This window comes from Mustela lutreola, chromosome X (genome assembly GCF_030435805.1).
Source record: "Mustela lutreola isolate mMusLut2 chromosome X, mMusLut2.pri, whole genome shotgun sequence".
NCBI lineage: Eukaryota > Metazoa > Chordata > Mammalia > Carnivora > Mustelidae > Mustela > Mustela lutreola.
In genome coordinates this window covers 27,288,450-27,313,132 of record NC_081308.1, presented here as the reverse complement: position 1 = coordinate 27,313,132, position 24,683 = coordinate 27,288,450, and the positions used below count along the sequence as shown (strand labels likewise).

The 24,683-nt window shown below is 35.9% G+C and overlaps 1 protein-coding gene across 7 annotated transcripts in view; it reads left to right on the top strand.

Moving 5' to 3' along the window:
* The window catches only part of DMD (dystrophin), a 2,248,143-nt gene that overhangs the window by 1,641,210 nt on the left and 582,250 nt on the right, over positions 1-24,683 (top strand). For all 7 annotated transcript variants that reach the window (XM_059157899.1, XM_059157902.1, XM_059157904.1 and 4 more), the window contains exon 52: positions 904-1,021. In XM_059157899.1, the coding sequence (XP_059013882.1) occupies positions 904-1,021 (118 nt within the window). The remainder of the gene's footprint in view (positions 1-903; positions 1,022-24,683) is intronic.

Below are 24,683 nucleotides of genomic sequence, written 5' to 3'. Positions count from 1 at the left end.
ATTAGGAGAATAAAAACGAGAAAATGTGTGTAGGACTTATAAACTAATAACAAATATTCATTATATTTTCCCAAATTGAAACAAAATGTGTTCCATTTTAGAGGGGAAAAAAAGGGAGAGATCTTTTTTTTGCCAAACTTCTTTGTAAACATCACTGGGATATGAGCCCTTTAGTGGAGGGAGAGTAAGGTGACAGAGACAATAGTTGGACACTAGAAGGAAGGATTTCTTAATAATTAACAATATTGCCTATAAATAAATACATAAATAAATAAATAATTCTTAGCTTTATTCTCTTGGCACTCTTATCCAATGCAGTATTAAATTAAAGTCATTTGTAATACAGAGTATGAATACTAATACTTCCTTTAGGAAAGGACTGACTTGGTTCATCTGCATCACCCTCTCATTTTATAGGTGAGGAATCTGGGGTACAAAGAAGTTAAGTAAGTTACATCTCTTAAATCACTTCCACGCTTTTCCTGGTTCTAAAGTATACATCTAAATTTTGACACCACACAAAATGAGACTACAAATAGAAACAGCTATCTTTTTTAAATACGTTGTCATAATTCAAAATTGCATTTCTCACTTGTGGCGCTCATACACTGGCGTAAGTAAACCCAGGTTCTCTAAAACACCTCCATCTAAGCTCTTAAATAGTGAAGTAAATCTATAATCAAGATTTTCATTTGAAATATTTTTGGGTATCTAAGAATGAAGCACATTTCTTGTTGAATTGTTCTCTATAAAGCCTTACACATTAGAGATTTATATCCATAACATCTTTTTTTTATTTCCAAAAGTGCTTTGGTTTTCAAATTGCGCTTTACTTTGTATCACATAAAAGGAATGCGCAATGCTAGAGAACCTCAGTACTAAGTTGTTTTTTTTTTCCTTCAGGCGACACTGCAGGATTTGGAACAGAGGCGCCCCCAATTGGAAGAACTCATCACCGCTGCCCAGAATTTGAAAAACAAGACCAGCAATCAAGAGGCTAGAACAATTATTACTGATCGAAGTAAGTCTTTGAACAAGCATGTGAAACTTAAGGAAAGATGTTTGAAAAGTTTCAATAATGACTTAAGTTGATTTACTTCCATTGAGTTGATAAAATTGTGAAAAAAATTATGGGTGGCTCAGTGGGTTAAGCCTCTGCCTTCGGCTCAGGTCATGGTCTCAGGGTCTTGGGATCGAGCCCCTCATCAGGCTCTCTGCACGGCAGGGAGCCTGCTTCCCCCTCTCTCTCTGCCTGCCTCTCTGCCTACTTGTGATCTCTCTCTGTCAAATAAATAAATAAAATCTTTAAAAAAATTTTTTTAAATTACATAAGTCATTGTAAATTATAACTCTTGTACTAAGATTTTTCAATCCATAGTGTTATCTTTCCATAACTGAATATAATTCCATGAAGGAAAAGAAAGAAATTTTTCATCAATCTAGGCTCTGTAGATGCAAAGCATGGAGCGGCAGGCATGGTGAGCATGGTGTGGCAGAACATTTGCTCCTCCCTTGTCTTCTTTCTGGGCTAGTGCCATGGAGACGTCAGTCTCTCCCTCATATTCTTGGTTCTTGGTCCAAGCAGGCAGTTGCTTCCTGGACCATCTTTCATTCCCTTCTGCGGTGACACTTTCATATCTGGACTTCCCTCTGTTACTGTGATGCCCTCATTATGTAACAACAGAAATCAGTGTACCATTCCTTCTGCCATACTAGACTGGGTGGGAATCTTGGGAGTCTCTTTAAGGCCCCTCTGCCTAGACATTGTATCTACTCCTTTCTTCTTTACACAGAGTGATTCAGAGTACCTGTGCATAGTGTCAGGAAAAGGAATAGAGGAAGCAGAAGGGGGAAACTACTCTCCTTCTCTTTCCCTCAGAGGTTCTCCTCAGGAATGAGGCCCTGCTCACCTCTGCTCTCTCTGACTCTCATGCATCTCCCCAGGTTTCCTCCCTTCCCTCTCCCTACCTCCCCTTCAGGGACACACATCAAGACGAATTTTTTTTTAATGCCCCCTATCAGATCCCCTCTCATCCCTTCTCACAAACAGAGGGATTGTTTTCTAGTGTGAGAGTAGGGAATTTTTTTCTAATAGGGAGTAGGGATGAAAGATCATTTCATCACCTTTTTTTTTGCTTCCAAATCTTTTGTCTTTTTCTAGGCCTAGGCTTTTGAACCTCAAAAAACAAGAATCTATGTCTTCATAATTTACATTCTCTTGCATTAGCACTAGCCTGAGGAAGTGGAAGCAGAATGTTTTGCAGCTAGTACATTGGAAGGAACAGAAAAAGTAACCAATATAAAGAGTTAATGTATGAAAAATATTATTGGTCATATTTGTATGTGTTAGGTAAATAGTGATAATAGCTGGAATTCATTGAGTTCCTCTTAAATAGCAGATAATAGGTGTTGTGTTTTGTGTGTGGGCATGTGTACAAAATCTTTATAATATCAGCTACATTTCATAATCCCTCATTTTATAGATGAGGAAACATTCTGAGAATGGTTAATCAAATTGCTCAAATTTACAAAACAAGCAAAGACCAGAACTTGCAATTTACAAATATTTCCTTCTGTATTGAAAGTATGTGTGTTCCTTCTAGAATGTTTACCATGTCCCATCCTGTTTTATTGTTTTTCTTAATGACCTTAATCACTAGGACTAGGATTAAATACTTTTTTGGTCTGCAAATTATGTATGTTTTAAATCACTTCCTAAACACATTCCTCTTTCAGTTTTCCTGATTGTTAATTAAAATACTTTTCTTGATCTTGAAATTTTAACTCTTTATTGTTGCTCAAACGATGTATTTGAATATGTGCTAACTAACATATTAGTTGGGTAGTACTCGTCACTATATGTCAGATCCCAAGTCTTGGTGGCTTACCATAGTATAAGTTTACTTCTTTTCTGGTGCAATCCAAAATAAGCAGCTGTCTATGAAGTCATTCAGGGACTTAAGCCCCTTCCATCTTTTGTGTCCAGATCATCTGAGTCCTATGCATTTAATGGGCAAATGAGGAATAAACATAGTTCTTTAGAACTTATCATGAGACAGGCCTGGAAGTGGTTCGTAGTCTGTTGGCTAGAACTTGTCACATGACCACATCTTATTGCAAGGGAAACTGCAAAATATTGACCAGTGTTGAGCCAGGGAAAGAGAGAAGCTAGTTTGGTAAGAAACTGGTCATTCTCTTCCATAACTAATCTGGACAGAAAGAATACACTCAAGTTGTAGAGTTCTGTGTAAGTTATAAAATATTTGTATAACCAGCAAGGCAAAAGCAAAATCTCCTTGTAATGATCAACACAGAGAGCTTTTCAACTGATGTAGTAAAATGTTTCTCCCTCATGCTGGAACGATGAGGCTTCTTCATCAGGTCGCAACATAGTGGTCCAAAAGAATGAGTCTTAGTGAATGATTTACTCAGTATAAGACTGAATTCCCATTACACAGGTAAGTAATCTGTTTCTTGCCTGAGAAATATGGAAATTTGGCAAAAATGTTTATGCAAATCTGAACACACTATATAGGAAGTCATTTGTCATTTTACTAATGAAAAATAACTTCTATTTTTTTTCCCTAAGAGGAAAATAACTCTAATTTATTTTATACTATCCATTCAACATTGTCTAAACATTTTCCATTATCCCTTACAATCTGTTTTTTTTTTTTTGATACTGTATTGACTTTTTTTTCATGATGTAAAGTTAAATTGAGTGACAGGGGACAAATTTTTATGTATCTGCTAATATCCAATAATTTGAACAGTTCTGTTTCTCTAAGCTTTTGTCTTTTAGGAATGAATACCTTTAAGAATATTTGTAGTATAGTGGAAAGATCCCAATCCCTGTGGTCAAAAAAAAGCATTTCTTAAAAGCCAAGTGTCTGTTGAGACATGTTATATTGCTTATTAAGAGCCTAATCCAGAATCTTTGTGCCAAATATGCCCAGAGCCTCTAATGCTACTACCAGGATAATTCTGACAAGATATGTTTATCTAAACAATGTCATTTGCAGCCCTGCTGTGCTTCAGTTTATCTCTCCATTTTAAATCTGTGAAACGGGATGGAGATTGAATACTCATAAAGTTTCAATCGTGTTCAAAATAGCATTTTCTTTAGTATAGATTTGGCTTTCAGGGAATGAGCAGAAATAAAATACTTGCTCATAAAATTGTATTTTCTTATTTGAAGATTTCAATAGTCCTTTTTTATTGCCCTGAAACTTCTAGAAATACTTAAGAAGGAATCAGCTAAATAAAGAAAAATATTCAGTAAGAGGATAATGCTATATTGAAACATTTTTCCTTCTTTGGTAAGTCCCAGTTCATAACTTCGAACAGTTGGGGGAAATCTAAATATACTTATTGCATTCTATCAAGAGAAAAGACCAGTACAAAGCAATTCCTCTCTACTAGTAATATCCATGCTAAAATCTCAAGTAATTGGGTCTGCAAAATACCAACATGCTTCACCATATAAAACGATTTCCACAGTATCTGTTGTTTTCAGGTGATTGTATTGATGGAACTCATGTTGCAATAATCTAGGTGAGAGAAAAATGTCATTCTAAGTGCATTCAAATAAGAAATTCTCCTTGCCATTTCTGATGTTCAAACTGCTCATTTTCCTTCCATCTTTTGGTTGCTGAACATGTCAGCCATTCCTGGTCATTTTCTCCTGCATAAGGGCTAGCTAGGTCAGGGGAGCAAAACTAAGTAAGATTGAAAGGATCTCGGATTGCTAAGTGGGAGGTTTCTGAACTATGCAAAACTCTTTTTCATGCCCATTGCTATGACAGATCATAATACCATAATACTCATATAGCAGTGAGGGAGATATGGAAAAAAGGAGTTCATCTCTCTTATTGGTTCATTTATTCCACAAATAATATTGATGAACATGGCTCATTTGACATTTGTATTTTATAGCCTTGCTTCTATAGCTTCTCCTGCTATATAACCCCCACCATTACCATTTTAAAAAAATCTATAACAACAGCACATACAGCTTTTGAGGGCAAGCTCCCTGGGCTGCCTTCTTAGTAAATTCATGACCCTGAACAAACAGCTAATCTCTGTAAACTATCTGATCTTGGTCACCACCTCTGTATAATAAGATTACTTGTATCTACCTCAAGGTTGGGAGAATTAGATGAGATAATACAGGAGGTGCACTTAGATCCAAGCCACAGTAAGAGCTAAGTAAATATTAACTCTTGTCATTTTAATTATGATCTAATTGGATTGTTTGAATGCTTAGTGGGAAAGCATTTAATAAGCTCTTTGGTCGCTGCCTGGTTCTCATACTACAAAGATGAAAAGAGAGAAGTTAAAAAGAAAACGGAGAAGGTTGCTTTAGAACACACGGAACAACATATATAAAAAAAAAATTAAACAAATACATGAGTGGTACTATAAAAAAGCAAGACAATTCATGTAAGTTATTTTATTTTCAATATTTACTATGACCTTAGGAGGGTAGATATTATTTTTCTCATTTTAGAGATTGAAACACTGAAGCTCAGCAAGCTTAAGTAATGTGCCTAGGATTGTAGTAACATGGCAAATGAGGGACTAGGATTTAAACTAAAGTCTATATGATTTTAAAGCCCAAGGCACATCAAAGGAAAAGCATTGGTTAGTCAAAAAATACAGAAAGAAAGAAAGAAAGAAAGAAAGAGGGAGGAAGGGAGGAAAGGGAAGGGAAGGAAAAAAAGAAAAGAGAAGAGAAATGAAAGAAAAGAGAGATAGAGAAAGAAAGAAAGAAAGAACGAACGAACGAACTGTGAGTATTTGACAACTGAAAATACTAGTCACTGCTATAATCTGGATATAATTTTTACTGCTCCCATTTATATTGTTGTCTTCTATGCATTTGGTCATGGAATCATAGGATTGTCTCTCCCACATGTTGGAAGTGTATAGGATGGTGAACCTCTGTAATCTTCTAGCTGGCGACTTTGGCCAAGTGGATTCACTTCTCTAAGCTACAGTTTCCTCATCTGTGAAGTGGGGATAATGATAATACGTAAACTTGTATGGTGATTATGGAGATAAAGTTATGTGAGATTTCTAAAGTGAAGACCTCGCATGTGCTGGATGCTAATTAAATGGTCCATACAATCATGGTGAGATGAATTTTGTACAGAGGAGCTGGAGATGGGAGAATAGGAAGGGGGGGTGTACCATACAGCCACTTAGAAGCTAAACCAGGAGAGGAGCTTCTGCAACGGAATGCCCAGTCTTAAGAGAGATTTATTTCCTTTAAAATTATTTTTTCATCTCAACCTCTTTCAAACCAGTCTGCAATTCTTTGAGAAATTTGGTGACATTGTATAAATTTTAAGGAATGGGTTCATATCGTATTGCTTAAAGAGCTGGTACACAGGACTGTAGAAGGGAGAATGTTCTGCTGCATGAGAATTAAAATACTCTCACAGCATTTTTGAAGTAACTGACAGTTTTATAGCAGCTTTGTCAACCTATCATTCATTGCTGCAACCAAATGTATGAAATCCTTCACGGTGAAATAAAAAGACTTTGTTGTTCTCCGTGTTTTTATGAAATCTCTATTGCTAATGAAATGCCAGCCAATATTTTCCTCTCAGGTATTATCTATTAGAGAGCTGCTTATTTTAGAAGAAGTAGAGTCAATGTTATAAATTTCCCGCTTTTGACACCTAGCACCTGCTGTCAACCTGTTACAACTACAAGCAGCTCTCAGAATTTACATTCACCAGGATGCCACTGGCAACCGAAGAGTTCAGTTCAGTTCAGTTCAGTTCAGTAAATATTTGAATGCTTATTCTGTGCTGTTAATATCAGATGTGATGGTTGGGATAGAGGGAAAAATAAGATTCAGCCTTTGTCTTAAAAGAGCTTACAATCAAATGTGGGTATATAGGCAAATCTATCTGGGCAAGGCAGTCTAAGTACTTCAGTAGGGCAGTATTAAGAAATCTTCAGAGAGAAGAAGAGGAAGGAAGATTAGATCTGAATGAAGGGGTTCTAGAATGCTTTTAGAAGGAGGTTCAATTTGAACTGGTCACGAATAGGATTTTGAAAAGCAGAAGGAGGCTGGGAAGGAAAGGATATTTCAGGAAAGGATAAGAGAAGAAGACATAATTAGTCTTAAGTTAGCTGTGGTGTGACAGATGAATTTGTAGAAGTGGGAGCATGTCTGTGTGTATGTTGTGGAAGATATGGGAGTAAAAGCAAAGAGACAAGGTAGGAGGCAAGAGAGCCCAAGCTAGAGCAGTGGCAGTGGAGTGGAAAGAAATAACTGAATTAAGACGTCCAGTGGAGCTAGAATTAACAGGATTTGGACATTGATTGGATGTGTGGAATCTAAGAGAAAGATTGCCTTTTAAGATTTTGAGATCCAGTGCTTTGGAATATGGTAATATAACCAGAGACAGATTCAGGACAAGTTGCTGAATATGGGTGATAAAATAATGTGCTTTGGGATAAAAATATATGTTTATAAAAAATAAAAAATTATATTAAAAAAATAATAATGTGCTTAAGAAAACGTGAGTAGAGATTTCAGAAGCAAAGTTACTTATAAGCAGATTTGGAAGTTACATGAAGTAGATGAGTTTGCAAAGAGATAGAGAGCCAGATGAAAAGAGTAGACCTAGGGAATAGTCTGGAACTTGGCTTACATTTAAGAAATGTAGGAAGAGGAGTTAGCATCAGGTCTCCCAGTGGCAAATTAAGGTAAAGATGCCTTTAGACAAACACACACTGAAGAATGAGTTTGTAAGTTTTGTTCTATATTTTGTTTTCTGTATCTTCTGCTGTACCACCAGTCCAAAAACACAAGTTTCTTCCTGGTTCTAAGTGATACATTGAATAAAAAACACCCTTCAGCTGAGAGTTACAGATGGTTGTGTTTATGTAGATCAGATTTTGGAGTGACTCTTCAGTATACCAAGACAAATAGATGACCATTTGCCATCCAGGTCTAGTGAACCATTATGCTTTTTGTTTTGTATGTTTCAGTTATTTTTCAAATACTTTGCACAAGTAAGACAGACAGTTAACAAAAAACTTTATTAGAAATTTTAGTAAGAATTGAACCCCAAAAACTTAGTATCAAATAAATTTGGAGGTACAAACAAATGATGTAGTGTCCCACATCATTTTAGCAAAGTAAGATGGTCCAAGTTCTTCAATAAAAATGTAATGAAGTCCTTCCTATTGAACAACTAGCTAGATTAAAATGTGCTATTTTCTTTCTGTCCTTAAAAGTATATTGTTTGTTCATCAATCTTTGTGTTTGCTTATCATCTGAAGACTCACAGTCTAAGATTTCACCTGTATGATCAATTTCACTGTCATCACTGGGGTTTAGAATGCTGATTTCTGTCTCTTTGCATTTATCTTCTATTCTGTCTAATAATCATAAACATCTTCCTCTATCAATTTTCTTCTCTTTGACATAATGGGACTAAAATGAAAAGTTCTACATTTTCAACTCTCTTCGATGAAAGCTAAAAACAGACTCCAAAGGTGTTGTCTTTGTTCTTCTTTTATACTTCTTAAAGATGCACTATTTGGGACAATGTAATAAGAAACCTAAAGGATGAGGTTTCTTCTTCACTATGTATTATCCTTCTATATAATTCCATCATTCTTTCATTTACAACTCTTTTTAGCATACTTAGGAAAAATGTATGATTGGTGATGAAAGAGCAAAATGTTTACAAATATAGGAAAAATAAGATTACTAAGACTACACAATGTATCTTAGGTGTATGAAAGGCTTCATTAGAACCATATGGTAATTGAAAGATAAAATGAATTTTATTTTATTGAAAGAATAAATAAAATTTCACTTTGTTTTTTGGTAGACCATCCAGAAAGAATAAAGTCAAAAACACCAATTTTTACAAATAGAACTTCTTAAAAAAGAAGCTCAAGATATATATTTGGGTACAGTCAACCTTGATAGTATGCCAAGGGTTAAGCAAAATATCTCTTGCTCAATCCCACTACAAAAATAAAAGTTTTACTACCTGTATTTCTATGATTATTATTCTATTATTATAATATTAATCTGTTCTTCCACTATTGTTATTCAATAGGAATGAGGTTGTTAGCATTCCCCAGAGAACCCTGTATATACGTATATGTATACATGCATATATATATTTAATGTATTTAGCTGTATTATAATATTAGTTTTATATATATGGAGAGAGAGAGAGACAGAGATTTTAAAGAACTGGCTCATGAGATTGTGGGAACTACAAGTCTGAAATTTTTAGAGAAGGCCAGAAGGATAGATACTCCATAAAAGAGTTCATACTGCAGTCTTGGGTCCAAAGGTAGCCTGGAGCCAAAAGTCTTTCCTCTTTTGGGGACCTCAGTCTTTTAAGTTCTTCAACTGATTGGATAAGGCTTACCAACATTATGGAGATGTATCTGTTTTACTTATAGTCTACTAATTTAAATGTTAATCACATCTAAAAAACACCTCTACAGCAGCATCTAGACTGCTGCTTAAACAAACAACTAGATATCATTGTCTAGCTAATTTGACATATAAAATTAGACATCACAGTGTGGTTCATAGTGCCATGTGTTTCTTCACATATAAATTTCATGATTTCTTAATTTTCATTTTTATGCAATTAATAGGGTACCAAGAAATAGACATTAAATTATAGAAATGTTCTTTAACATCTTCATGAATTTCAGAGCTCTATCAGAGTAATCATAACTTAAAAATTTACCTTTAAGAAGTAAGTGTATATGTTTTTCTTTCTTTATAGACTTCTACTTATGTTGTATTAAAGTAATACTAAACATCTGTCATGAATTAATTCTGTTTTAATGTATCTGATTCTTTAATTCTAAAAGAGGATTAATATCAAAATATATTTGAACAGAATTTAAAATCCATATAGTGGTCATAATTATATTCAATTATTAATCTTTCCTGTGGGTGTGTAATAGAAATTACACTTATTTAAAATGATGTATCTACAATTATGAACCTAAACAGCATTTTCTAGTTGCTTATTTTTTCATTATGTTTCTTTTAAAGATGAAAGATTTAGATTAGTAAATGTTCTACTCATCTACTTTAAAAACTACACATAATGAACCCATTAAATACATAAGCCAATTAATGAAAATAGGCTTTTTTGTATGATAGAATAAAGATAATGGTGAATACATACAATATAAAGAATCCCACACTCAAAGTGCGCTGGTCAGACAAATACAAAACAGAAAGATGTGCCCACAGGAGAAATGCCAGTTTTTCACAGGCTAGCATTTTTATTGCATGGCCTGATGGGGCATTGCAACTGAAGACCTGAAATTCTATTGTATTTTGGTGCCTCTGGGTATAGAGAAGAATATTCCTCCTTGGTGATATCATTAAGTTTAGATGAAGCTAAGCTAAGGGTTAGATATGCCATAGATGACTCCTAAAAGGCTTTCTCAGCTCTGCTCAGGTGTTGTAAAAGCATAGGAATTATTTTCGATCCACCACTTTTTTTCTTTACCAGAATTTTCTCATTAATAATTTGAAGCAACATAACAAATTGCTTGCCACTAGTCTTTATTCTGTTGTAACTGCCTTAAGGGAAGCATTTATGAAGTAAACAGAAAGGATTAATAGATTTTGACCTTTCTACATGCAAAGGAGAGAGCTAGGCTCATTCTGCTTTTAACCAAGAAAAGGAGTTTGTGGTTGCATACTACTGCAAAACAAATCATCCCCAAACTGAGTGCCTGAAATCAGCAATAATCATTTCCTATCTCACAGATTCTGTTTGCCAGGGAACCGTGAGCACCTTGTTTGAGTGGTTCCATCTTGAAATTTCTGATGAGGTTGCAGTCGGAGGTCAACTGGAGCTGCAGTCATACAAAATTTTGACTGGGGGGCGCCTGGGTGGCTCAGTGGGTTAAGCCGCTACCTTCGGCTCAGGTCATGATCTCAGAGTCCTGGGATCAAGTACCGCATCAGGCTCTCTGCTCGGCAGGGAGCCTGCTTCCCTCTCTCTCTCTCTCTCTGCCTGCCTCTCTGTCTACTTGTGATCTCTGTCTGTCATATAAACAAATAAGATCTTTAAAAAAAAAAAAATTGACTGGGGCTGGAGAATCCACTTTCAAGATGGTGTACCTCACTCATATGGTTTGTGAGTGGCACTATCTAGTTGGTTCCTCTCTACACAAGCTTCTCCATGGGGCTGCTTGAGTGTCCCTGTGACTTTGTGTCTGGCTTCCCCCAAAAGTAAACCATGGATACAACGCAAAAGCCATGGTAACTTTTTTGCACCTAGCCTTAGCATTTATAGCGTTACCCCTTCTGCAAATTATTTGTCACACAGTTTGGCTCTGACACAGTGAGGTGGGAGGATGAGGGACTCCAAAAGATCATGAATCCCAGAAGGTGAAGGTGATTGGGATCCCTGTAGAGATGACTACCACAGGACTTAACTGAGCCTTCAAAGGAAAGTTTCCTGAAACTTGACTCTGCATTGCTTTGACTGTCTCCACCACACAACCCGGCAAATGTCAGTGCTACTCTTCTGAAAAATGGCAGACCAGTTGTGTGTGCCCTTGGTTATGCATGTGCATGTTGAAAGGAAAAATAACCTCCTGAGATTTTTTCTATAGCTGCTGGATATGTTGATTATTCTCTTACCCCAGTTCCACATGAGAAGTACGGGTTTTGAAAAGAAAAGGAAGCTTTTGAGTTTTGGAGGCCCAACAGAAAGGCCTAGGTAGCTGATAAGTTGTGGGATGATAGTGACCATGATGATGACAGTGGTAGTTATTACTTTGATGTTAGTAAGACAAACATGTAAGCATGTCTTTCCCCCATTTCATTTTAAGAACAAGGTGTTGCTAAAAGCAGTGCATCTAAAATGAGAAGATGGCGTTTAAGTCCTGATTCTGTTCTTTGATAACAGTGGGACCCTTGGCAAGTTCCTGCATCCTGCTCACCCTTTGTTTATCTGTAAAATTAGGCTTCAGATGCCTTTCCATACCAGATTGCTGTTAGGATTAAAGGGAATGGCATATGCAATAGCTCTTTTCAAATGGCAAATCACTGCATAAATATCAGTGTCTTAAACATCTTGGGCTTCCATAATGAAATGCCATAGATGGGGTGGCTTAACTGAAAGATGTTTATTTCTCCAAGTTCTGGCATCCAAGAAGTCCAAGACCAAGGTGCCCGCAGATCTGGTGAGAGCCATCTTCCTGGCTTGCAGAGTGCCACATTCTAACAGTGTCCTCACACACTGGAGAGAGAGAAAAGTCTGCTCTCTCCCATCTATTAAAGACACTGATGCCATCATAAGACCCCAACCTCATGATCTCATCTGAACTTAATTCCTAAAGGCCCCACAATCCAAATACCATCACACTGGGAGCTAGGGTCTCAACATATGAATTTAGGGATGGGGGACTCAAACATTCAGTGTGTAATTATAGGCCCTCCTTGTTATTAAGAGTTCTGTGAGGTCTTCTAGGTTGTTGACACTTTGTTGACATGATTAGTGCTCCGTTGTAAGGCTGAAAGTTTTTCACATCTAGAAAATGGATACATGAAGATTGAGAAATGTTCTTGTGTCTATACACGGAATTTTTAGTACTGCTCAAGAAATGTATCTTCACTGAATTTTGATTCTCTTAAATTCCTATCTAGAATTTAGAAAAAAATAGGTTCTCCTTCAAAATTTTCTGAACTAACAAATAAATGAATGGCTTTATGCTATTTTCTTCAGTATTAAAACAAAAATATTTCTGAAGAATATTCTATTTTTAATGTTTCTAGCTACTGGATAATCTGGTTTATTAGCATCCATAAGTCTAACCCTGGGTCAAAAGAGTGAAGCCATTGAGAGTCCCCTACAAAGTCCATGAGGTAGTTCTAGAAATGATAAACTTGACCATTGGAATCCAATTTTTCTTTCATACAAGAGCCATATATCCACTGCCTTGGGCCACAGCTGGCTTTTAGGAAATTGCAATCACTGTAGGGAAGAAAGTTATAGAGTCATATACCACCCTGATTCCATTTGTTATCAGAACAATGTATATTAAATAACAAAATGTTTGAAAATAGAAAATTGAGTCCCAAATGCACACAATAAGAATGAGGAGAAAACACCTTGCTCTATAATTAAACAGAAAACTGTGCCAGGAATTGATAAAACCCAGTCAACCTGCAAATGTGAACATCAAGAGTAATTGTGCAGAAATATAAGATAATATGTAAAACATAGGAATTGTATAGGCATATGTTGGCTTTTTGAAACAGTGGCACTTTACCTCCTTCTCATTAAGAATTTGGTTTAGTCTTAGGGTGCCTGGGTGGCTCAGTGGGTTAAGCCGCTGCCTTCAGCTCAGGTCATGATCTCAGGGTCCTGGGATCGAGGCCCGCATCGGGCTCTCTGCTCAGCAGGGAGCCTGCTTCCCTCTCTCTCTCTCTGCCTGCCTCTCCATCTACTTGTGATTTCTCTCTGTCAAATAAATAAATAAATAAATCTTAAAAAAAAAAAAAGAATTTGGTTTAGTCTTAGCCATTGCAGGAACCTCTAAAAGAAGGAGCTCCATCCTGTTGGACAATAAAATAGGGAATTTCTCTTGATCATTACTAGTACCTGTACATTGCTCAGAGTTTTAGCACATGCTTTTATGTTCCTCTCAATGTAGGGTACCATGCCAAACAAAGAATTTGTGTACATAGGGGCAATAGTACCATAAGGGGTACATACCAATCAATGGGATGAGATTAATTCTTAGCATCTGGCAGGGCACTTAAAAGGCTCAGGTTTCCCTCTCAGTAGCTAGGTGTTTTGGTAATGGAAAACACGTCCCAGAGAATTCCAGAATATATGAAACATTTCAGACAATTTGGAGGTGTCAAAATTTTTACTGTCAGTACTTGGCAAAATCAGATTTTGTTCAGCTTCTACAATATCTCATAAATAGTAATATTTTATATCTGTTTTTTACATAAATTGGACAAATAATTCTAAAAAATAAGAGTCAATTTGATAGCCACAACCTTGCCTAAAGTCAATATTGTCCTTATTAAATAAATGAGGGAACCAAGGATCATGGTTTGTAATACCCTTCTTAAATTTTCACAGATAGCATATGGAAGAGTCAGGATTTCACCCAAGTATTCTGATTCTAGAAAAGAGTGTTAGATGGCTCTTTTTTCCCCAAACCTATGCTGAAAGGAGACAACATTTGAAAGTCAGTTGCTGAAAATGTATATACATATATATACACATTTATGTACAAATGTATATATTCTTATATACTCACATCTGTATATATTTATGTTAATCTTATATATCTATATATTACCTAAAACTCACATATATTTGTTTACATTATTTATTAACTTGTGATAGTTTATTTCAGTTCAATTAAAATATATTAGGTGTTTTTTGAATCATGATACTTAAATTCCTCACAGGGATTCATTTTTATGCCTTAAGCAAGGTCACTTTTTAAAAAAGAAGCCAGGGTACCTGGGTGACTCAGTTGGTTAAACCACTGCCTTCAGCTCGGGTCGTGATCTTGAAGTCCCAAGATCCGGTCCTGTATCTGGATCCCAGCTCCGTGGGGAGTCTGCTTCTCCCTCTGATCTTCTCCCCTCTCATGCACTCTCTCTCTCTCTCTCTCTCTCTCTCAGTCTCTTTCAAATAAATAAAATCTTTTTAAAAATAAATAGATAAATAAATAATAAAAATTTTACAAACTAATAAAGCCAACATAGGTTAAAAGAAAACAAAAAACAAAATGGAACCAAAAAACCAACTTCCTAGTAGAGGACTCTATTACCCTATTTCACTGATAGTTCAGATAGTGATGTGAGGAGCAGTTCTTCCTCCTATTGCCATGTTTATAAGTGATGAAATGCCAGAAGTTAGGAATTTCAAGCATCATCTTGTCTCTCTGAGGACATTCTCTCCCTCGTTTATGTTTTATCTCCCTGAGTGAACCATAAGTTTCAAACTGTTACCCTTTATATTTGAATTCCTTTAATTCTCACATTATTCTGAAAATAACAGGCATGCTGCAAATACTTGCTGATTAAATGGACTACTCATGGGGCAGTTGGCAAATAGTGTAAGGCTATAGGCTGCCATCATCATCATTTCCATGACCATGCCAAAAGCAAATGTTTTTTTGTTTTTTTGTTTTTTGCTCTGCTTAAAAAATCAAACAAAGAACAAATAAAACCCATAGTAAACACACCCAGATTTTGGAACGTTAAGTGATATTTCAGTTTTAGGAGACTGGGAGTCTTTTTAGTACAATCTCTTATAAGGAGAACAGATTTAAAAAGCACCTTGGTCTGATTGCAGTTCACATACCTCATCCTAGCAGAAAATGTACAAGGCCATTTGAAATATTCTTCACTGCACTTTTGGAGGCTCTGCTGATTTGAGCAAAATGGAATTGAAATGTAAATAGAGAGTTCTTAATCTTTAAAAGCTCAAGTACCACCACCACCCCAATCTTTAAAGTAGAAATTTAGATTAGGATTCTCTTTCTCTCTTTTTTTTTAAATGAAAATTTCTTTTTCCTTTTATCATGATGTCTGTTGAAAGGGTTCAGAGAACTCAAAAAAGGAAGTCATGTTATAACTTAAGACAAAATAAGAATGTGAATTTGTATTATATAAAGAAAACAGTATATGAAAAAGTCACCTGTTTTCCCTAGGGGAAATAGAACAAATACCAATGCAAGGCAGCCAACAAGATGTGCTATGGCCATTAAAAACATTACATTCACTGACTTTACACTCCATTAGGTGGGTAATGAGTTGTACATATTTTAAGACTTAAAACAACCAACTGACCATGATGGTTTACATCGCTTAGTACCCAAATCTGGGATAGGCACTTGGGAGTTGCTTTATTTCAACCTGCTAACAATATTTTGTTTATGCTTTGACTAAATGGTATCATTTCATTATTTTTCTGTCCTGATTCTAAATTTATACACCAACATATTGCATCGCTATTCAAAAAAGATTGACTTTAAATATATTTTTGACCTAGAAATTATATAACGGGCTTTTACCATGAATATAAGAGCCAGATTCCTAATTCAAAATTCTGTCCTCTGAAATAACTGGCATATACAACTGTCTAGTTCAGATAAAGATAGTTGACTATGTGAGGGACAAAAAATTTTCCTTCTGCCCTTCTAGGTTCTTGACTGAGGCACCCCTTGTAATAAAAGATTAATAGGAGAAAAACACACAGAAGCTTAATAACATGTATATATCCTATATACGTGGGAGAGACTCAGGAAAATTAAGTAACTCCCCAAAATGGCCTGAGCCACCACCATTAGTACCATCTCCAGCTAAAGACAAAAGAAGATGTTGGGGCAGGGTCAATGATGGGAGGCATTGAGGCAAAACAGCGGTTAGTCAAGGGTGTGGTTGTTCCGCAGACAGAAGTCTTCGCCTAGTCCATTGATAGGAGTTACTAGAGATTTAGAGTCCTCCTTCTCCTGGTACAGAGCGGGAGACACCCTTACAAATGGAGATTTCTTCTATATACGTAAATATCTCTTCAAAAAGGGTAACTTTTACTTCATTTTCAGGGCTTTTCTATGCCTGCTCTTTCTTAAAAAAAAAAAAATCAGTTAAAAATAATCCTTATGCCAAACAGACATATTTTGGGGTGGTATATTCTGTTCCCCTTCAACTAGAATACCAAGTTGGTTTTTAAAGATAGAATTGGCATCGTTAAGGAATTTTAAAAGGATCTCAAGAAAATGTCACAATGCTGCTTTGAAACTAAAAGTAATAAAATTTTTATTCTATTTTAGTATGCTAAAGTAATTGAACAAGTTATTTCATTTAAAAATTAGCTTCTTTAGTATCATAGTGCACTATGGTAGTAACAAACAGCATTAAATTATGTTGATATATGATTTAGTGTAATTTAATCAGAAATATAATAAATTCATCAAATTGTGCATTGGTGAACATTCCAAGTTCCTTTCTCATGTAAGTTGTAAGAAATTTAAGGTTAGACACCACCCTTAAAGTATCTAGATTAAGAATTGTACCTAGAAAACAGTTATTAACTGCTTTACTAAATAAGTTTTCACCTTCAAGCTTGTAGAAGGAAATTAAATATAGATTGACTCTCTTCTAAAAGAAACAACTGATGAGACTGATGGCTTTCTTTTATAAATGTGTAAGTCTGCAAATATTTAATAAGGACCTAATTTACACAAAGAAATCAATCTGGAGTGAAAGATTATTTTACTCATTTCCCAAAAGCTATAGCTGAATTATACTTTAAACTTGACCTAATCTTTTTACTTAACAGTTTGCATTAATGTTTAAATTACATGAAGGGCAAATGCAAGTTAGAATATTGAAATTTTCATTCACACATTTATTTATCAAATTTTGATTATGTACTTGCAGTGTGTAAGGTATGAGTCCAGGAATTATATGGTACTCCAAGAAAGCAGCAACATAGTCTTTTCCATTAAAGTGTTTGTTATTAAGTAAAAGCTGTAAAATTATGATAATGTTAGGATATATATATATATACATATATATAATATATATATACATATATAATATATATACATATATATAATATATATATATATACATATATATAATATATATATATATACATACCAGAGAAGAAATGTAAGCAATATTTTCATGAACATTATATGAATTTATGGTTTTTAGTTTGGCCATTCATCCTTCTATACATCCATGCATTTATGCATTGTTCATTGCTTCATTTAATAATAATTATTGAGTGACCATTGAGAGAAAGGGTTGTATAGAAGTTAATAAAATATGAGTCCTTTTGTAAAAGAATTGATAGTGAATGGGAGACAGATGTGTACAGACAGTAACTTTGATACCAGAACAAAACATAAAATGAAAGATACAAGCAAAGGAAAATGGATGTGCAGAGGAGAAAGAGACTTGGCTACATGAGGGCAGAGACTGTTTTATTTCATCACAGATTTTCCAGGACCTAGGCCAGTGCTTGGCATGAAATAGGTTCAGATGATATGTTTATTGTCTCCTGAAGTAATAGTGGAATATATCATGGAAGAGAATCTGAAGCTGGACCTTACAGCTGAGAGAAATACATTCCAAGGAGAAGAAATGTTGGAGTCACAGAATTCGGGGCCTCCAGAATGGAAAGAGACCTTAGAGACCATCTAGTACAATCTTTCTTCTACTTTCTGTCTTCACTACTAGAGCACTTTGGTCTAACAGTGCCCTAACATGCACTTTCATTTAAGCAGATACTAAACTGGAAGTGTCTAAACTAAGGACACTAGGGTCCTATAGACAGCAGACACCAAAGTGAGGTATGCAAGACAGCACCACAGTGCATGTTTTGAAAGAAAATGTATAGAGATCCAGAAAAGAGTCACTTGGGGAAAATATGAGGGTTCTTCAGAGAAAATGCTTCTGTGAGTGCCCTCCTTCTCATATGGCCCCCCACTTTACAAAGGGAGTTGCTGACATTCTCATTTTCAGAGAGAAGAGTTTCTGTAGGTCCACTAGGAGGAGTGTGTCACTGGATTTCAAGTTTCTCAGCTGGGAATGATTGCCACCAAAATACAAAACAACATTTACCTGGATTCGGGACTGCAAATGAAAGAGTACCTACAGTTGTCAGGTCTAGAAAAGCTTCATCAAACCCCTCTAGTGATACTTAACATCAGCCAGACGCAGCAAGCAAAAAGTCACATTCTAACAGTGACAATACTGAGTCAGATAAGATCTTTCTGTTCCCCTTCCCTCTCCTCCATCCATTCCCGTTCAACTCTGTTAGGGTGAGAAAGAGCAGCTGGAGGATGAAAGAGAGAGAGAGGAAGTTCACCATACCCACTACTCAAGGTGGTCAGGGACCTGGCCCAGTTGTAGCCTGCACTAGCTGGGGAGAAGTTGTATATGTGGATTAAGTTTGAAGTGTTAATTAACATGCTGGACTGGAAATTCTAATTTTGATATATTAAAATGACAATAGAACCTTATATTACTTAATGATAATACATGAGAAGGCGTGAAACCTGCCCATATTTCCGCCCAGGGCTGGAGAAGAACTACCTCCCTGAACGGATTTTTTTTTTACACCTTTTACAGATTTTTTTTTTAAAGGGAAAACAACGTAAAGGAATTTATGTCAGGATACAAATGTGACTTTTTGCTTGCTGCGTCTGGCTGATGTTAAATATCACTAGAGGGGTTTGATGAAGCTTTTCTAGACTTGACAACTGTAGGATCCTGTAGGATAAATGAGAGTAACACTTGTAATATTTTGGTCTGTCTAAAAAAGTCCGTCAATTACCACCGAAATAGCTTTACTGGATAAATACAAAAATCTCTATAATACTAAAATTGACAAGTAGTCAAAGGCATGGATTTTTGAAAGTATGTGGTAACCTAGGAGCAGTATGTAATAGAGCTGGAATGTTGCCTTCTAAGGATTATTACCGAAGAGGAGGGGTGGCTATTCAGTAGGACAGTAATGGTAGAGCAAATCTGTTGTGTTACAGAACAAGATTCTAGTTGGCTCTGTGGGGGCACTAATCACATAGGATAATTATAACATGGTGGGCTAAAAGAGCCTCCCAAGAAACCATGCCAGTGCTTAATTATGGTGAGTTACTTCTCTGTCCCATCAAAATGTCACGATCCAACCCACAACTGTGCATACACTTTTTTTTAATTTTCTTACTTTGAATGTCTTTACACTTCTCCAAGATCCATCCATATCCTCCCCATTCTTAAAAATAATCTTTCAGACAATTTGTCTTTGATAACTCTCCTATAAATTCTAACAATAATTATAAACAAACACTTGACATTCCAAAGGAATAGTCCTCAAGACCATGTGGATCAGCACATCTTCAAACGCCATTACAGGGTATGTGAAGCATGTATTTTCTCCGAAGTGCATACTTTATAGTCCTCATAATAGATCTTTACAGATGAGGAAAATGGGACCTAGAAATCTTAAGTGGAGTAGCTAACAAGCATTTCAATTAATATTTGAACTCAGATCTGGCTGAGTACAAAATACGCATTCTTAACTCTTTCTCCTAAATGTGTTTTCTATTTCAACTGTGTATCGCTATGTAAGTTTCCCACCGGGGCTCCTTTTCAGGGTCTTTTTAATACTTTAGTCACTTGTAAAATGAGTACTTTCTTTGAATGAGAAATCCATTAGACAGAAAAAAACAACTTGGCAATAAATTTTAGGCATTAACCCCATGCCAAGTAATTATCAGAAGGCCCCATGCTTTGAGACTGCACAAGTGTGATCTTAAGATAATGGAGTGAAGCTTGCATTGTGAACCTTCTTGATGCTTTACTTTGTGACATGCTTCACGGATTGGCTTCCTAAAAGATTTGTAAAGCATTCTGGGAAGGTCTGCCAATTAAAAACCGGAGATTGGCTAAAGGCTGGAAGCAATTGAATTTTGAATACAGATGGTGCCAAATTGAATGTTTCCATAGCAACAGACTTTTCCTTAATAACTTTTAGACAGGAAGGGGAACATAAAAGGAAACCATCTTTCAGCAGATGTATATTCCTACAGCATGTTTTCAGATTGGTTTTGGAAGCTAATTTGTACTTAACTAGTGATTGTTTTAAGTGGATCAGAATATTACTACATTCTCCTGAGGAAATATTTTGAGAATAACAGAAATATATTCTAGGAACTTTATAAAGATATTAAAAGGGCATGGTTTAAAAAAAAAATTCTTGGTCTGTAGCCAGTCAACTAGAATTTTATGACTTAATGTTGGTCAAAGATTTCTGAATTCTTAATGTATGTTAAGATTGAAAGGTTAGGAGTGCCTGGGTGGCTCAGTGGGTTAAACATCTGCCTTTAGCTCAGGTCATGATCCTGGAGTCCCAGGATTGAGCCCCATGGTAGGCTCCTAGCTCAGTGGGGAGTCTTCTTTTCCTTCTTCCTCTGCCCCTCCTCCTGCTAGTACTCTATCTCTTTCTCTCTGTCTCTTTCTCTCTCTCTTAAATAAATAAAATCTTTTAAAAAGGACTGAAAGTTCAGAATATAGTTACAACCAAATAAAAAAGTGATATGTATATCATAGACTTGAAATTGATCTTAATATACACATTCTTCCCTCGGGTTTATGGATTAGTTTTTCATTATCCACTGTGTGAAATTTTTTAAACATTAAGTTTGTAAATCATTTCAGGAAGATCCTTATAAGGAGGTCACTGATAGGGTTTGTATGGCATGTATCGTATGTTTTCATAGATCTAAAGTCTGGTCCTCAGCTTTGCATAGCCAACAACCAGATTTTAATAGTTTAGTAGATTCTGAGATTTAATAGTTTAGTAGATCAGGGCCTAGGGGACTGACCCATGCTTCACAAACTGACAAGAGATTGGTTTATAAATCATTTGAGAGATGAAACAATAAATTTAAAATTATGATTTTATAATACAACATAAACCTATCAGAAAAATTAATAATGATAATTTGCTCAGGGTGCCCTCCCGAATGAGGGCACACAAAGAAGACCAAAATAGAGATTGCAAGATTTGGTGGTGATGAAAGAATTGGAGGAAGGGTAATAAGGTATTTTTTAAAAGATGGTTCATTATGTGAGAGAAGCTAGATAAAATGCCCACCTTTACTATCCTACGTGATTTCTAAAATAGAACTAGAGAAATAGAGCATTTCTCTCAGATGGTACCCAGGGCATAATAGCAAGTACTTCCTTCATGGCTTTGCTTCCAGATTCCATGCAACAGGTCTTCCCCCGTCACATACACAGACTGACTTTGCCCTCTCCCCCGCTCTGTTACAGGCAGCACGAAGCTCAGGTGTGCTGTGCACATGTAAACCAATAATTGGAACTTCACATTAGCTTCACATTTCTACTCATTGTTCATTTGATGGACCTGCGGTACTTCCTCACCAAAACCCTGACAAAACAACTCTGTGCAAAGATTTCCTGCCCTAGTGGCAAGTCCTGGACACCTACCCCAAGAAATTCTGACATGATAGGGATATAAAAAGGGCCCTGGGAATCTGCATTTTAAGAAGTTATCCAAAGCTCAGCTGGGTTCTTTTTGCAGATGGCTAATATCATCTATCAGGGGTTTTTTTTCTAATTTTTATTTCAGAAGAAAATCTTTTTTCTGGCTTTTTCTGAATTTCTAGGATGGTAGGACTCAGAGCTCTTTGAACTCATCATGTACGTAGAGAGGTAGAGATTGATAGATGAGCTGTATAGACATCTGCATAAACTAGAAATAGATACGTGTACCTATAGATAGTAAGAAAAGTGTGTTGTTTAAAACTTCAAAGAAACACACACACTCTTAAAAACATAGTTTAGAAGCATGAAGAATTTGCTTTCAGTTGAAAATAGTATGATAAACTTGAATGAAGTAGGACTCTGAATGCAAATGTTCCTCCCTCCCTCCTCCCTCCTTCTCTCAATCTCTCTCTCTCTCTCTCTCTCTCTCTCACACACACACACACACACACACACACTCTCTAGCGCAGTACAGGGTTTTAACATAAAAGCCAACCCCTGAACCAGATAAATAAAGGAAAAGGTTTTAATTCTTTCTCAATCTTTAGTTATTTTCTCTAAATTAATTTATAGTTGGTAATCACAGTAAGAAAAGTACAATTGCCCCATAAACAATGCAAAGTGAAGAATCAAATGAGCATTAAGTAAAAATGAAGGTGCCCTGTCCTTAAAGACGCTGTCATTATGGCTTAGTCACAAACTCTTTGCAGTCTGTACTCATTCCTTGATTTCACTGTCTTTAGAGCTGCATAGATAGAAATAACACTCATAAGCAGACATTCCAGAAGGTTTGATTTGAAAAACAGCCTCAAAAGAGAGACAGACAAACAGAAACAGAGACACAGAATGAGAGGAACAAAGGTAAAATGGCATTGTTGGCACAGAGATAGAAGAACTGAACAGTGAATCTGGTTACCACATTGGCAGATAGCCTTATTTTAAGCTTGTAATTTGGTTATTTATCACAGAAAAGTGATCAGTCTAAAAATTGATACTTTCTATTACTATACTAATACTAATTCTACCTAATACTAAAAAGATATACATTTAGGGTCACCTGGGTGGCTCAGTGGATTAAGCCTCTGCCTTCAGCTCAGGTCATGATCTCAGGGTCCTGGGATCGAGCCCCACATCGGGCTCTCTGCTCAGCAGGGAGCCTGCTTCCTCCTCTCTCTCTGCCAACCTCTCTGCCTACTTGTGATCTCTCTCTCTCTGTCAAATAAATAAATAAAGTCTTTTTAAAAAATATAAACATTTAATGTTTCAAGTAAGTTTGTCATTAAAGGATTAGCGTATTTATTAGAAGCCATTTTAAAAAGTATTTAATGGCATAAGGAGTGAGTGATTACATCATTAATGGCTAAGTGTGCAAAAGTAGGATGCAAAATTACTTATGCCATGTGAGCCTAATTTTGTACAAAAGAAAAAGAAAGAGAAGCCAGCAAGACAAATGATAACTGGAGGTCATACCCCCAAATGTTTAACAGCTGTCAACTTGGGGAAATACAAGTGAACTCTTTTTTTGTCTTTCTGTCTATCTGTGTTTTCCCAATTCCATTCAATAAATTACATGTTTTATGTGCAGAAAGTATTTTAAAATATATTACACTGGTATAGTTTCTCAACCTTTTCTTCATCATTAACTTCTAAGAAGCCCTTTTAGACTTCTTTTCTAATCAGCTTAATCCAACAGATTTGCTCTGCAATCTGTTTATGTTGTGACCCTTTGGAGAGTCACAAACAATTGTAACCCTTATAGATAGTAAGAATTTTTGTTCCTCAAGAACAAACCTTCATCTCCTTGGGGCACTGTGAACACATGTGCTTGCCTAAGAGCCTGAAGATTCTGGTTCAGGAGATTTGAGGTAGGAACAGAGTAAGTACTTTTTTTTTTTTCAATAGACCTCAGGTGTTTCAAAAGCAATGTGTAAATGCACGTACTTAATGTTACTCCATTTTTTTTTTTCAGGAACCTGAAATATAAGCATTTATCTATTTTTAGGAATAATATTAATGATGGGACATTTTTAGATAATTGTAAGTATGTAAGAATTTGCCTTTCTTGCCCATCGTCAGGAAAATATCACTTTGGAACACAAGTTAGAACAACTTTCATGAAACTTTCTCCTGAACTTTATATCTTTTCCACCATCTACTGTGTAGGTCTTTTCTTTTAATCATGGCTGATTTCTTTAGTTTTCTTTCAGAGACAATTGAGGAGAGACGTGAGCTTAGCATCCTGAATTCAGAGTCACGCTGTGGTTGGCAAAATGCGAACAAAAACCTTGCAAACACGTGGTCCCTTGTGGATCATTTTCTCCAGTCTGACAATTATACAGAGGCCTCTGAGGCTTCTGGGATCATTGCTGAAGCTATTTTTTAAAATCCTATAGCATTTTCTCATTGTTGGTTAGTTTTCATCACAAAGAAGTTTTCATTTTTAAGGCTTAAAAAAAAAAAAAACCGCACACACACACACACACACACAAACCCTAAGATGAGTGGGAGAATTATTCAGCACAGCAGGTAATATACCAATTAGGATGATGATGTTCTGGATAGGGATTTTCATGAACCTCTCCCATTACCTGTT